Source organism: Papaver somniferum, chromosome 4, assembly GCF_003573695.1.
Source record: "Papaver somniferum cultivar HN1 chromosome 4, ASM357369v1, whole genome shotgun sequence".
NCBI lineage: Eukaryota > Viridiplantae > Streptophyta > Magnoliopsida > Ranunculales > Papaveraceae > Papaver > Papaver somniferum.
The window spans coordinates 68,059,458-68,072,592 of NC_039361.1; the positions used below are offsets into that span (position 1 = coordinate 68,059,458).

Sequence of the window (13,135 nt, forward strand, 5' to 3'; positions counted from 1 at the left end):
CGATTGTGTGAGTCAAAACTAATTGTCTTTAAGGATCCGAAATTATTCAGGTTATTATTATGTGCTTCTAAGTTTTTACTTGAGTTTTTCCAGACTCTAATACCTGAACCGGATCTTATCTTTGAGGAATTCCATCACATGAAAATATTTTATCTCGGTCGATTGTGTGAGACTCTAAGGATACGCTCCTTAGAGTGGGTCATCATGGTCTTGGTGATATCAATAGCTAATGAGTGTGGTTAGCACGAATATTATACATTGTTTTGAAGAAGGATTTTGTCCATATACATTGTTTGTGTATTTCCAGTGACTTAGTCACTTTGATGTTTGGGAATACATGAATTGTTTTTCAGATCTTGCTCAAGATTTCTTTAAAGTTAAATGTTATTCCTGCTGGGAACCCCTTTTAGGGATGATGTGCTCACCCATTCCCACTTTCAGTTTCAGAGACAGATCAGAGTTGCGCAACGAAAGCTTCGAGGATTTGACTCCGTTAATTAGTAACTTCTGCTATGTTTATTATATAACATATTGTATCTGGAAACCAAATGACTATTGTATATGTATTATTTGATAGGACTTCTTGTATATATATGTTTCCGAGCGGGTTAGTTTTGGGTTAAGTTTTGTATCGCATTTCTTAATTGAATGCTTAAGTACATGTTTTAGATTCTTAGTGCCTCTTTATTTAGTTAATCTCTTGGATTAGTCAGCTGCTAGCTTAAGGGGCGCTACAATCTTGATTGCCTGCGCCTTCCCATTATCAACTACCTTTAGACTTTTCTTATTGATAATGATGGGATGAGAAATTTGTTTATACCAATCCACGGATCCTCTTCACATGGATCTTAAACTAAAGGTGTTAACTTGGACGCATCTAATGTGTGATCGTCTAATTTCTTCCAAAACTCAAGGGTGGGATCAGGATCATACTTTGGTTCCCATGATGAAGTGGTGCTTTTAGTTCCAATACCACTCTTTGGTAACAACTTGAATTTCTCGTCAAACAAAAGAACATTTTGGACGCATCCTAATTGACGGAGTACTCGTCGAGGATCGTATATAACATAACTACCGGGATAAAACAATGGCTCATGGTAAATACCTACCGGCATATACTCATCTTCAACAACTTCATCTTATTCATATTCCTTCTCATATGGTTGAAAAACGACGTCATCAACACCCATTGTGTCCAACGTCTCTCTCAAACTTGCCACCAACTGTTTTTTGTTTTTTTTCTTCGAGTCCTCGTACTCGTACCGTGTTGCAGTTGGCTCTGTATCAACCCAATCAACATCCTTTTCAAATGTTTTGGCCAATTTCAAAATTGGGAACTGGTCATATACCCACACCTACATCCAAAGAACCACATTCAAAAATCAAAAGAATTAAAGTGATAGAAACAAGTTTTACTTGAAAACATCAAAGTAAGAATAAAGTTCGCAAACTCAGTGTATTGTTCGGATTATATGGCTAAAGTATCATAAGTCGAACCATATATGTAAAATGTTCGACTTATACGATATGACAGTTATAAGCCGAACCACACACTGATTTCCCAAAAGTTACCTGAAACAAAGTGAAGTTTCCTCTGATGTTTGTACTTGTCAACCTAGACGCGGTCGCAAGTTGGTCCGGCAGGTAAGATAGTGAAGTCGTTCCCCAAGCATACTTGTTAACAGTATCAAGATTCTTTACCAATTGGAGATAATTAGCATTTACCTTGTTTCCGGTAAGGTCGGGAAAGATATCTCCACCAAGAGTATAAAGCAAGTAGGCAGTTCCGGTTTTCTTCACTTTGATATCATCCATTACCAACACCCCTTCCTTTACTCTCTCCTTTGTGTTCTCAAATTCATTTTTCAAGTTAGTGAACTTGATCTTCTTATTCTTCTTATTTCTGCCATTGGGTATGAATACAGAATCAACATCTTTAACGGACCGACAAAAATCCAACTCAGTTTTGTATGCACCCAAACCAAGAGTTTCCTCGTACAACTTGTAGAGCTCATCCCAACTCATGTCATAAAAATCAGCATCCACACTTACACCCCTTGATTTAAGGCATGTAATCTTACTTGCATCATCAGGAGTGATTGCCATCTCTCCAAAAGGTAATTGAAATGTGTAAGTTTCTGGACAAAATCTCTCGAAAAATGCAGAGACCGTCACACTATCATATTCCTGATGTCCATATTGAATTGCAGGACATAAAGCACTGGCTTGTACGTAAGCAACCACCTCAGGAACCTATTCAGAAAGTTTCCATTCCTCTTCCCTCTGGTGTCTCAATACTCGGACTGCACGGTTGTCATTAGGAGTCTCATAAATTCTCTTCGCCCAAGATTCGACATAACCAATCAACACATTTCCTCCATCTTCCGGAAGACTATGAGGCAAACCATCCGATCGAGGTGAAATTACATCATCTTCATCAGGAATGTGTAAACCTGTGATCCGTTGTTCTGCAACTTTCTGCACTTTCTCGGGTTCTGCAACCTTCTTCCCTTTCTTCTCTTTCTCGGGTATCCGTTGGGGTTGTGTTTCTTGATTATCATCAACTTCTTCATCATCATCTATTCCTTCTTATTGTCTTCCAACTCTTCCTTGTTCATCTTCTTATTCTAAAATGCCTCCTCCACCTCCACCTCTCGCTCCCAATTTCTTCTTACCTCCTCCCCGAGGATCGGGACTTTTAGAAGTAGAAGGCGTTACCTCCATCTTCTTCATCTTTTTAGCTGCATTGTTCCTGACACAAGTATAAAAGTTATAAGCCTACTTCGAACAACAAAGGAATACAAAATATATAAAATATGGATTTGAAAAACCAAAAACTTGTCAACACATCAACAGGTTCGGCTAACCCGAAACAACACATATGAGACGAACTATGTATTAAACTTTTGATTATCATACAGAGAGAGTAGTTCGGCTCATACGTAAAAAATACTTACAAGACGATTCTATATATTCGGTGCAGAACTAAAATTATCGAATAAGCCGAACCTATATTTATAAATTGAAACATATATTCGGCGTAAAATTATATCATACAAATAAGCCTATCCTATACACTTGTAAAATTTATGAAATTCTAACAACAATGTTCGGTGCAAAACTAAAACAATTGAATAAGCCGAACCTATACTTATGAATTGAAACATATATTCGGCGCAAAATTATATCATACAAATAAGCTGATCCTATACACATGCAAAATTTATGAAATTCCAAAAACACATATTCGGCGCAAATCTAATACTATCGAATAAGCCGATCCTAAATATAAGGCTCTATGTGACTAAGTTCGGCTCATAACTAATATGTACTGTTAAGCCGAACCGTTCATATGCACTTTCAGGGTTCAGTTTCAAGAACAGTTCGGCGCAAATCTAAACTTCATTTTAAGCCGAACCCTATCCTGTAACCGCCGCAAAACCCTAATTTTTTGACGAATTCAACCTATTATACCAATCAAAAACATACAATACGAGATGGGTTTTTAGAACTAACCTTCTTATTCTCATTTCAGGAGTTGGTTCTTCTGCACTTTGTTCTTCCGGCTGGATTTGTGCTTGAATTTCAGTTTGTTCTTCACTAATTTCAGTTTGTTCTTCACTTTCTAAATCTTTATGTTCAAATGGTTGTTCAATTGATCTATTAGAATGCGATACTTTCTTACGACGAACCATTATATAGTTGAATTTAATCGTCGATTAACTTTTCACGAATCGACGATTATCAATTTCGGCGATGATGCAATGAAAAAAAGAAGAATACAGGAGGTTCGGCAGAGGAGAGGAAGAAGAAGAAGAAAGGTTGGTTTTGAAACTGATTTTTTGGTTTATTGATTTTAGGTTTTTGTATTAGGACAAGGGATAGATTAGTAACTTAAAAGATTTAAAGGTATATAGGTAATTGAACTATCCATAGGGTACCCCTTATAAGGTCACCCAAGTTAGTACTATCATTTTGTATGTCCAGAAAGATTTAGGTATACCTAAAAACAGCCTTCAATTGGTAATGGTATTTTGCTGGACACAAGCACATATGTATCATTTTCATTTTTCCCATGTAGTTCTGTATCTCATGGGCCTGACTTTTCTCAGCTCGGTTTTGCATTAGCCCACGTATTGGATCTATGGTATTGTCGTGGATTTCATTCTTCAAAACGGCAGAAAATGTATAAACTGACACAAATGATAACAGTTTCAAACATCTTACTTATTAATGATGATATAGTTGGAAGTTTAAATTACAAAAATGATGGTTTCCTCCCAAAAACATTGTCAGAAGAGATAAATAAAACAAAAAGAGACTGGAGAGAATGTAAGATGAACATGATATCTGTTTTTGCTGTTTGTATAATGGCAGGACGGATTTGGAGTACTTTCATTTTGCTAGGTAACGTCGTGCATATAGTTGCTTTCCATTAATGGTAAACTTAACCTTTTCCTGACCACCACGGAATTTCTTAATCGTCGAAGAAGAAGAAAACACAACACGAGCATACAGGGGCTGCTTCTTTTCCTGCAGATGTACCCTTTCAACGCAATTGCCATATAGTCTGCAAAGTAGAGTAGAAAGTTAATGAAAAACCAGAAATTCAATCATGAGACGTGAACTACTAATTTAGCAAGAAAAAAATCAATACAAACTACATAGCCGGCAAAGTATTCAAATAACTCTTGGTCAGACGTAGGAAACCCCCGGGAAAATGTGACGAACATCGTTCTTTTCTCACCTTTCGAAGCATTCTTTGTGCTTGAACTTGATGCTGACACATTCGAAGCATTGTTTGTGGTTGAACTTGATGCTGACACATTCGAAGCATCCTTTGTGCTTGAACTTGATGCTGAGACATTAATGAGTGAGGCCAACTCACTTCTATATTTATCTGCACCGAAGTTCAGACCCCCGGTAGGTTGATGACGAAACTCGGGGTTCTTTTCCAATGCCTTCTGTAAGACATCATAGAAAGCCTTAATACAGACTTCATCCACTTTCTGAGTAATTCCACTTCTCACCCGACCCTTACACTCATACAAGTTGGCCAACGAGATTTCTTTGTTGCTCGTTAAACTCAGTGTATATGGAATCACCTTCTTGCTCTTCAACTTAGGTGGTGGTGTCTTTGATGTGATGCAATCTAGTATCAGAATTGCTTCGTCCGCGGCCGTATTTAGTACACTCTCTTTTAACTTCATTATTTTTAGAACGAAATTTGGATAAGAAACATGTTCTACACACATCCACAATGCTATAATATCCATGCAACGAAAAGGGTCTCGAGATAGATTGATCACCAGTCGTGAGTACATTTCCCTATCCATTTGATGATATGAGTGGATATCTTGTTTGCCCTTACCAGTTGCCATTGCTCAATACGCATGCTCTACAAATTGAAAACATGGGGATAACGAAATGAAAACACGAGAAATGGCGGGTTATTGTGAGATCACTTATTGGCTTTGCCATTTTTATACCAAAATGGTGTTCTTTCGTAAGTGTCTTTACACAAAGAGATGTGATTGTTTGAATGTTACCTTTCAGTACAACACAACGTTTCAGAAAAATGGGAACCTTTCATGGACGTGACTCACTGACTCAAACAGGCAATTTACGATTTGACTCAGTTATCATCTAAGTCGGTCCAAAGTTGAACCAGTTCTTTAAAAATAAAATCCAGGATGATATTTTGTTTTCATCCGACGGCCTAAGTAAATACTCAAATTATCGTGTTTTTGAACGGTTGAGATTAACTTTAAGAAATAATAAATACTTTGGAGTAATTCGTAAACCCTTCCCATACGATCATTTCTGGGGTTTTTGCTGAAGAAGAGAGAGTAAAGAACGCAAATAGTGGTGGAAAAGTTCTAGAAGGTATATTTTTTATCTGAGAAATACTAAAACCCTAGATTCTTATCGTTTGTGTTAATTTTTTATAGTAGATTTTAGGGTTTTATATCTATATAGATAGATTCATTTAGATTCAATTAGAAATTTTAGGGTTTCATTTTAATATTTATGAATCTGATTTTTTTTCTTTTTAGGTTGTAACAATGGCCTTCATGAGTAAAGTTGGAAATCTGCTTAGGCAGAGTGTAAGCAAGAATATTAATTCAGATTTGTGTGGATCCAATCCATCTATTTTTCAAGCAATAAGGAGCATGTCATCTTCCAAAGTCTTCGTTGGAGGTGTGTTTTTTTTTTCTTTCTTTTTTTTCTTTTCATTCTCTATTGATTTTATGGTCTGATGTTTGTGCTGGTGATTTCAGGGTTATCTTGGAATACTGATGAGACATCCCTGAGACAAGCTTTTGCTGATTGTGGAGAAATTATTGACGGTATTTTTCTCCTAGAATGAGTAGTATGAGTGACTGCGTCAAATATGTTTGATTTAGTTTGTTTTACTATCTTGTGATAACATTTAATTGAAAACCTAGGAGGATCTTGTGCTTTTTCGAATAAATTTACAGCAACTAAGGAAGAGAAATTGTGATTTTTTAGGTTAACAGGTAATGGTTACTTATGGAGTTTAATGTACTTTTATATTTCTTGACTTGTCTAAAATGTGAATGAATGGTGTGACACAGCAAGAGTTATCATGGATCGGGATTCGGGAAGATCTAGAGGCTTTGGATTTGTGACATACACATCTACTGAGGAGGCTTCTAAAGCCATCAGTACTTTAGACGGACAGGTATGTGCTACTACATGTTATGCATATCATTTTTTAATCTGTAAACATTGTTTATCTATTTGTTTACACAAATACTTGTGCTATAATTGAGTGTGTCAAGTAATATGAGTACAGTTATGACTATGAAGGCAATTGTTGCAGAATCTTGATTAGGAAATTGTGCTGATATTAATAGCATGTAATATGTTTCTCACGGCAGATTGTCTCAAATTGGATTAATATCTGGTTGTCTGTCCTAGTTTACCCTGTTAATGACATTTGGAAACTGAAACTCAAAACTTGCTGTTGGATCCCCCACCAGTGTGATCTCATTTTCATCATTTAGTTGGAACCTAGTAATATGTTTCTGATCTATGATGAGTTTCATCCTTGGTTTGATTGTGTAACCTGTTTTACAGAATGTTGATGGTCGAACGGTGAGAGTGAATTATGCAACCGAACGAGCACCCCGTAGCTTTAGTGGGGATGGCTATAACAGCGGGGGTGGCTATAACAGCGGGGGTGGCTATGGCTATAACAGCGGTGGAGGTAGCTATAACAGCGGTGGGGGTGGCTATAACAGCGGTGGGGGTGGCTATAACAGCGGTGGGGGTGGCTTCAACAGCGGTGGGGGTGGCTTCAACAGCGGTGGGGGATATGGTGATGGTGGTAACACTTATGGTGGTGCTGGAGGTGGAGGTGGTTATGGAAGTGAAAGCAGTGGTGGCGGAAATTTTAGTGTTGCTGGTGGTGTTGGTGGCAGCGAAAGCAACTTTAATGATGGTGTAGGAGGTGGTGAATCTGGTGATAGCAGCTTTGCTAGTGGTGGCTACACAGGCAACACAGGAGGTTCTTTTGACCAGACAGGTCCCTTGGAAGGGAGTTTCAAAGATGATGATGGCCAGCCAGATGACTATGCCAACAGGCAAGCTTGATGGAGAATCACTTCGGGGCGGAAGAATGGACTGTGAGTTAGAGAGATGTTAGAACCGTCTTCGGTGTTTTATGCATGTAAAGAAACTTACGAAGTGGGATGTTCTTTTCTTTGTTTTGCATTCTGGACCTTTTTTAATTGAACTTGGAAGTCAATAACTCGTGTTTGTTAGGTTGCATACAAAGATGCTTTGTAATAAGCTTTTCAACTCGGGTACACTTTTTTAAGTAGCTATTTTTATTTCTACCTGCAAGTAACAACAGCCTTTATATGTGAACTTTAGATATCCGTAGTGGCTGGTTCGTTTTTTAAAGTTCACAGAGTTGAAAGCAGAAATATTGTATTTGTTATATCAGGCAACCGTAAACTTTATGTCATTTTAAGTAGCCCAGCAGTTCTGAAGCTTCTGATATGAGATGCTAGTTGTTTGAGTATTTGTCTCTGGATTGATCTGCGAAAATCAGAGCACCAGTGAACGAGTCCACTCATCCATCCGGAACTTTAGAACGAAATTGTTGCCTCAGCCTTGTGTTGTCTTGAAGAAGACCAGAAAAGAAACTATACAGTGGTGAAGTCACTGGGGTTGTTCTTTACCCAAAAAAAAAAAAAAAAAAAAAACTGCGCGAGTAGCACTCCCCTTTTCACCTTATTCTCTGTAACCGGTTATCCCACTGGTAGTTCCTGATCATCAGTCAGACGCTTCCAAGTCTTGTAGCGCATTTGATCTTTTTGATGAGGTCACTTTAACACAGTTCAAGGGACATTCCTGGCTAGAATTTTACTCGAGTTGCGTTACAGATACGTCGTTATTAAGCAATTTTTTCAATCAAAGTTCAAGCTTTTGGCAATGTAAAGAGATGGGATTTTCTCTCACACCTCAGCTTAGTCTTAGGTCGCGGTTCAGTTCTGCCAGAAGTTAAGCTGCAGAAAACAATGAATCCTGGCTCTCATTCAAGGATTACCCAGCAGTTCCAATAATTTACAATTGCTGGGTCTAAAGTTTCTTGTATCCTGTATAAACGCGTTTCAGGGGTAAAGGTTTCGGTCTCTCCATATTTCATGGTATTTTAGTCTAAACTCTAAAGTTCCTTTGGTTTGTAGTTAACAACTAATATATACCAAATCTGTGAAAACAAAGACCCTAAGATGCATACAACAATCAATGGGTAATTCTGTATCTTGCGCTTACGCAAATAATTAGTGGCAGAACAAAAATGAAAAACATATTTTCTGTCAAGTGTAATCTGTACAACTCAAAAATGAATAAATGAGCCTTTTTAACTATACCTTATCGTCCAGTGAAAACAACAATTTTTGAGCATTCAAAACTAAAGGAGAACCTTTCTTGGTTTTCTCCACAATCTTTTGTATCAGTAACCTTCCCATCTCATCCCCATCGTCATCATCGTAGTCGTCATCTCCATTTTCTTCCTCAAACTCCCCAACTTCATTTGAGAACCTCTCCAATGTCTTTCTCTTATCACTAAATGAGGACATCGGCGTAGGGTACCTTTCTTTGATCACTTTAACTGGCTGAAAGGACCCATTCTCTGTGGTTCCATTCCAATTTGGAAAGAGATTTCGTTCCCAGTGTAATCTTCCATTATTAATTTGGTTTCCATGACGCACTGTTGATGGAGTATGTTCCTCCTCTTCATCTGTAAGTGTTACCCCCAAAAGTTCCTCATACGTCTCATTGTAAGAATCCAGAGCATCGCCAGACAGATTTAGAACTAACGGTTGTGCAATCGAGTTATCTTCATCTACAGTAAGACTCTCCTGAGATGAAGACCTTGGTCCACCATTTGAGTAGTTTCTCTGAAGGTTCCGCTGCTGCTTATATTCCATCAGGGTTACTCTTTTCTGGCTATTTTGGAGTTCAGATTCGAGTTCCTCAATTCTTCCTTCTAGTCTTGATTGGATAACTTCATGCAATCGCAAGCTCAGTGCTCTAGGTGACACGGCGTAGTTCACATTTTCAGTCTGAGTGGTAGACGTTCCACTTGCGTCCTTATCTGAGTCAGCTCGGAAATCAGCACCCCCTTTCACCATGTCAGGTCTCAATTCCCCTTGAACGATGTTGCCGACTAAGTCTGGATCAAGCTGCAAACAAATCAGAAATATAAGAGTTGTAAAATGTTCAGATCCTGAGTTGAAGTTGTTCATTGGTTATACTCCAGTTCCAACAAACAACAAGGAATCAAGCCATTCATGATAGGAGATAAAAACAAGTACATTTTCTTGATAGAAATGAAACTTGATATCAGGTTATCTGCGGAGCCACGTTATGACTGCTAGTCAACGAAAAACCTTCACATATGTACTAGGGCAATTTCCTAATTTCTATCTGATGCACAGACGCGCTCCTATACAACCCCATGATGGTTATAAACACAATCATATTTAATCCAAACAAATGAGAAAAATTAAATGCATAAAAACGAACTTAAAACAGAACAAGAACTTTACATGCCGTCCTAGTCGGACAGATACAGAAATTGTGACTCGTTAAGTTGTCGCCGCAACTAGTCAGACTTATGGAAGAGAAAGCAACAAGCGAAGAAATAAGTAATACCGTTGTTAATGTGTAAGTTCGTAATGACATGCTAAAGTTTAAAACAGATGATGTAAGTTTGTATGCTTAAATCTAATCCCCCACTTTTTAAAAATGGATCTCTAAGATCAGTTTGCGAGCTTACCTCGTCGAGACCATACAGTCTTCCTTCCAAACTAGTTGCTTGCATGTTTAGTTCCAACCTTTCTAATTCAGCTTCAAGCTCTGCTTCAATTTTCATCATTTCTGAGTTTTCCTCTAGCTCAAGTTTCTGAGTATCTGATCTTTTATCACCATAATTCAAGGATGACAGCTCAGAAGAGAATGATGTCATACCCACATTATGGAAGGAATGATCATTGGTTTCTTGGGATTCATCATCCTCATTAGGTAGTTCCTTCACTGTAAGTGAATCTTTCATCTCGAGCTCTTCCTGTAGATCTTGAACCAAGTTCTCAGTCTGCTTTAACAGCCCATGTAACTTGTCAACTTCTCTTTTATTTGCTACCACGGTAGACATCACCCCAACAGTTATTCCAAGGCAGAAAAGAAACATCCCATTGGCTGATCCCGACGACACTGAAATAATGATAATGTTAGACCACCCTAATATGTACCCTAAAATCTCACAAGATAATGAACCTTCTTGTGCTTTTAGGTAAGTACTGACAGATTAATCAAGTAAAATGGCTTATTAGGAGGGTACAGAGAAACATAAATTAACCAAGAAAGTTCGTGCAAGATGCTGCGAACAAAAACTGGAAACACAAATCAACTCTAAAAAACTAGAAACACCAATCAACTCTAAAGATAGATAGTGAAGTATTAAACTAGCACATCTTAGGAATTAGGATGTCTTTTACAAGATAATTGCACGCTACCAGCACAATAATGAATAAGTTTATAAAGCACAAACAAACTTGCAGCTAAGGTACAGAATGAAGACAAGGGTTCAAAAGGAATGCGTGAATAATGTGATATTACCTTGTGACATGAAATTTTTTCCCATCACCTTTGTTTTGCAACTGCTTAACTTTCCAACTCGCCCCTTTGCTCTTTTTTGTTTAATTTCCAATGGACCTATCTGTGGAAGAGGTGGAACCCCTACTACTACATCCTTTCGATTAACATCAAAACCATTATGCAACATACTTTTTCCACTATCCAAATGTGCACTGTAAGAATCGCTGCTCGCCCTACTAATTACCCGGGTTCCATCAGTAACAACAAGTGGCCTCACAGTTTGTCTCGAAGGAGATGGGAATGTACTAAAAACATATTCTTCCATTTCAACGTGTTCCTTATAAAGCTGAGCTACAAGACAACTTTCTAAAGAACTTAATGGTTTAGCAGAAAACCCACGAGCACGTCTGCTTCTAAGAGAGCTTCCACTTTTCGCATACGACTGAAAAGAACCCATTCCTCCTCTGCAATTCGAAGGTGGTCTGTCACCGGATTCACCATCCCCCTCGTTACTTACCTGAATCATTTTCCCTTTATCTTGATCATTCATTTTATTTGAAATACCAGGCGCCAAACTCGATAGCGAAAGTATATTGTAACCATCAAGTCCATAATTCCCCAGCATTTCATCATCAAATCCACTAGTAGATGCCATTTCTGAATCACACCCCCTTGTCATTTCTAAAACCTTCTCATCCAATCTACCCAATACTTCATGTCTACTTGCAGAAGCCTCTTCTTCAATTCGTTTACGCCCAAATCTTCGGAAAGGACAAGTCTTATTACTTACCTGTTCCAGTACTGGGTGTGAACTAGATTTCCCAGCAGCAATGACATCCCCAGAACATTCCTCTGTCTCCTGTGATTTTTTTTTCCAATGCTTAGCTAATCCAGCACCAGCATCTGCTGCAACAACCCTCTCAAAACTCCATAAAATTTTCTAAACTCAGTCACTATATAAAACAAATGAAACAATGCCCTAACTCAAAAATCCTTGAACCAGCAAATAATAACATCAAAACAAAGAAGGCCCACAAAACCTAATTGATGAATCTAATGAATCCAAACCCAGATTAGGAAAACCGATCAAAATAAGGAAAAACAATGACTTTTCATAAAATGGAACTTTGGAATTAACAATTTAAGAGAAAGATATGATGTTTTACTTACTCTTGTCCAAAAAAATATTGAAGCTGTTAAATTAATTAGGCTTGTTGTTGTTGTTGTCTGTAAGTTGTAAAGAGGAGAAGAAGGAAATGAGTCCCGCCCTTGGGAGGTGATGATAGAATGGGAATTGAAAGATTTGAAACCTCGGTTTAAGAACAACACCCATTTCATTTACTCCATTATCTCTATACTCTCGAAAAACAACAAAATAAGGTTATTTCATTTAATTCTGCATTCAGACAAAAATATCACAATTTTGCCAGGGACTAGCCCCCATATAGAGGTTAGCTCCCTCGTTTCGCCAAAGGCTCACCCTCCCAAGGCGGCAGCTTTCACTTCCAATCATATCGTGCTGCATATACCCTCAGCCTAGCTGAGTCCGGCACGTCCACAATTGGGCGTTTAGTGCCTGCCTCTAAACCAATCTGTACCATGGTGGGGCAGATTGTAAAAGTGAATGTTATATCTACCTGCGGAGAAGTTATTTGGCGATGACTAAAACAACCCTCATTTGGGATAAATATAACATATATTTCAAAGTCTTATTGATCTCAGTGTTGTATATAAAAGTTAAAACTCACCTTTTTCGTCATCTTCCCACTGACCTAGTTATATGTATCAAACTGTAATAGCTTTTCATCCATTCAAATCAGGTTAATTATGCTCGCAAATCTGTAGAGTCAAGGAAAAAGGAAATACCCACAAGATCCTTTCCGCAAGTGTTGATAGTTTGGACCAAAACAACGCATTCCAATATAATTGTGGTCACATCTAATTAAGATCACAAAGATACATCAAGTGCGGACCGAGTTTTTAATTGGATCAAAATGGA

General features: G+C 38.0%; 2 protein-coding genes across 5 annotated transcripts; one reads left to right on the forward strand and one right to left on the reverse strand.

The window, feature by feature from the left end:
• The first annotated feature begins 5,805 nt into the window (after positions 1–5,805).
• LOC113275797 (glycine-rich RNA-binding protein 2, mitochondrial-like) lies at positions 5,806–7,896 on the forward strand. The gene is made up of 5 exons (XM_026525364.1): positions 5,806–5,886; positions 6,057–6,201; positions 6,282–6,350; positions 6,600–6,706; positions 7,105–7,896. The coding sequence occupies exons 2-5, from the start codon at positions 6,066–6,068 to the stop codon at positions 7,618–7,620; spliced, it is 828 nt and encodes a 275-aa protein (XP_026381149.1). The 5' UTR covers positions 5,806–5,886; positions 6,057–6,065; the 3' UTR covers positions 7,621–7,896.
• Positions 7,897–8,766: 870 nt separating this feature from the next.
• LOC113275798 lies at positions 8,767–12,552 on the reverse strand. 4 transcript variants are annotated; one of them, XM_026525367.1, is made up of 4 exons: positions 12,307–12,552; positions 11,158–12,039; positions 10,319–10,752; positions 8,767–9,722 (listed from the first exon to the last, which is right to left on the reverse strand). In XM_026525367.1, the coding sequence occupies exons 2-4, from the start codon at positions 11,813–11,815 to the stop codon at positions 8,901–8,903; spliced, it is 1,914 nt and encodes a 637-aa protein (XP_026381152.1). In that variant the 5' UTR covers positions 11,816–12,039; positions 12,307–12,552; the 3' UTR covers positions 8,767–8,900. The 4 variants fall into 4 exon arrangements, with proteins under 4 accessions (XP_026381152.1, XP_026381151.1, XP_026381153.1 ...); XM_026525366.1 differs by having other exon boundaries at positions 11,158–12,042; XM_026525368.1 differs by having other exon boundaries at positions 11,158–12,062.
• Between the last annotated feature and the right edge of the window lie 583 nt (positions 12,553–13,135).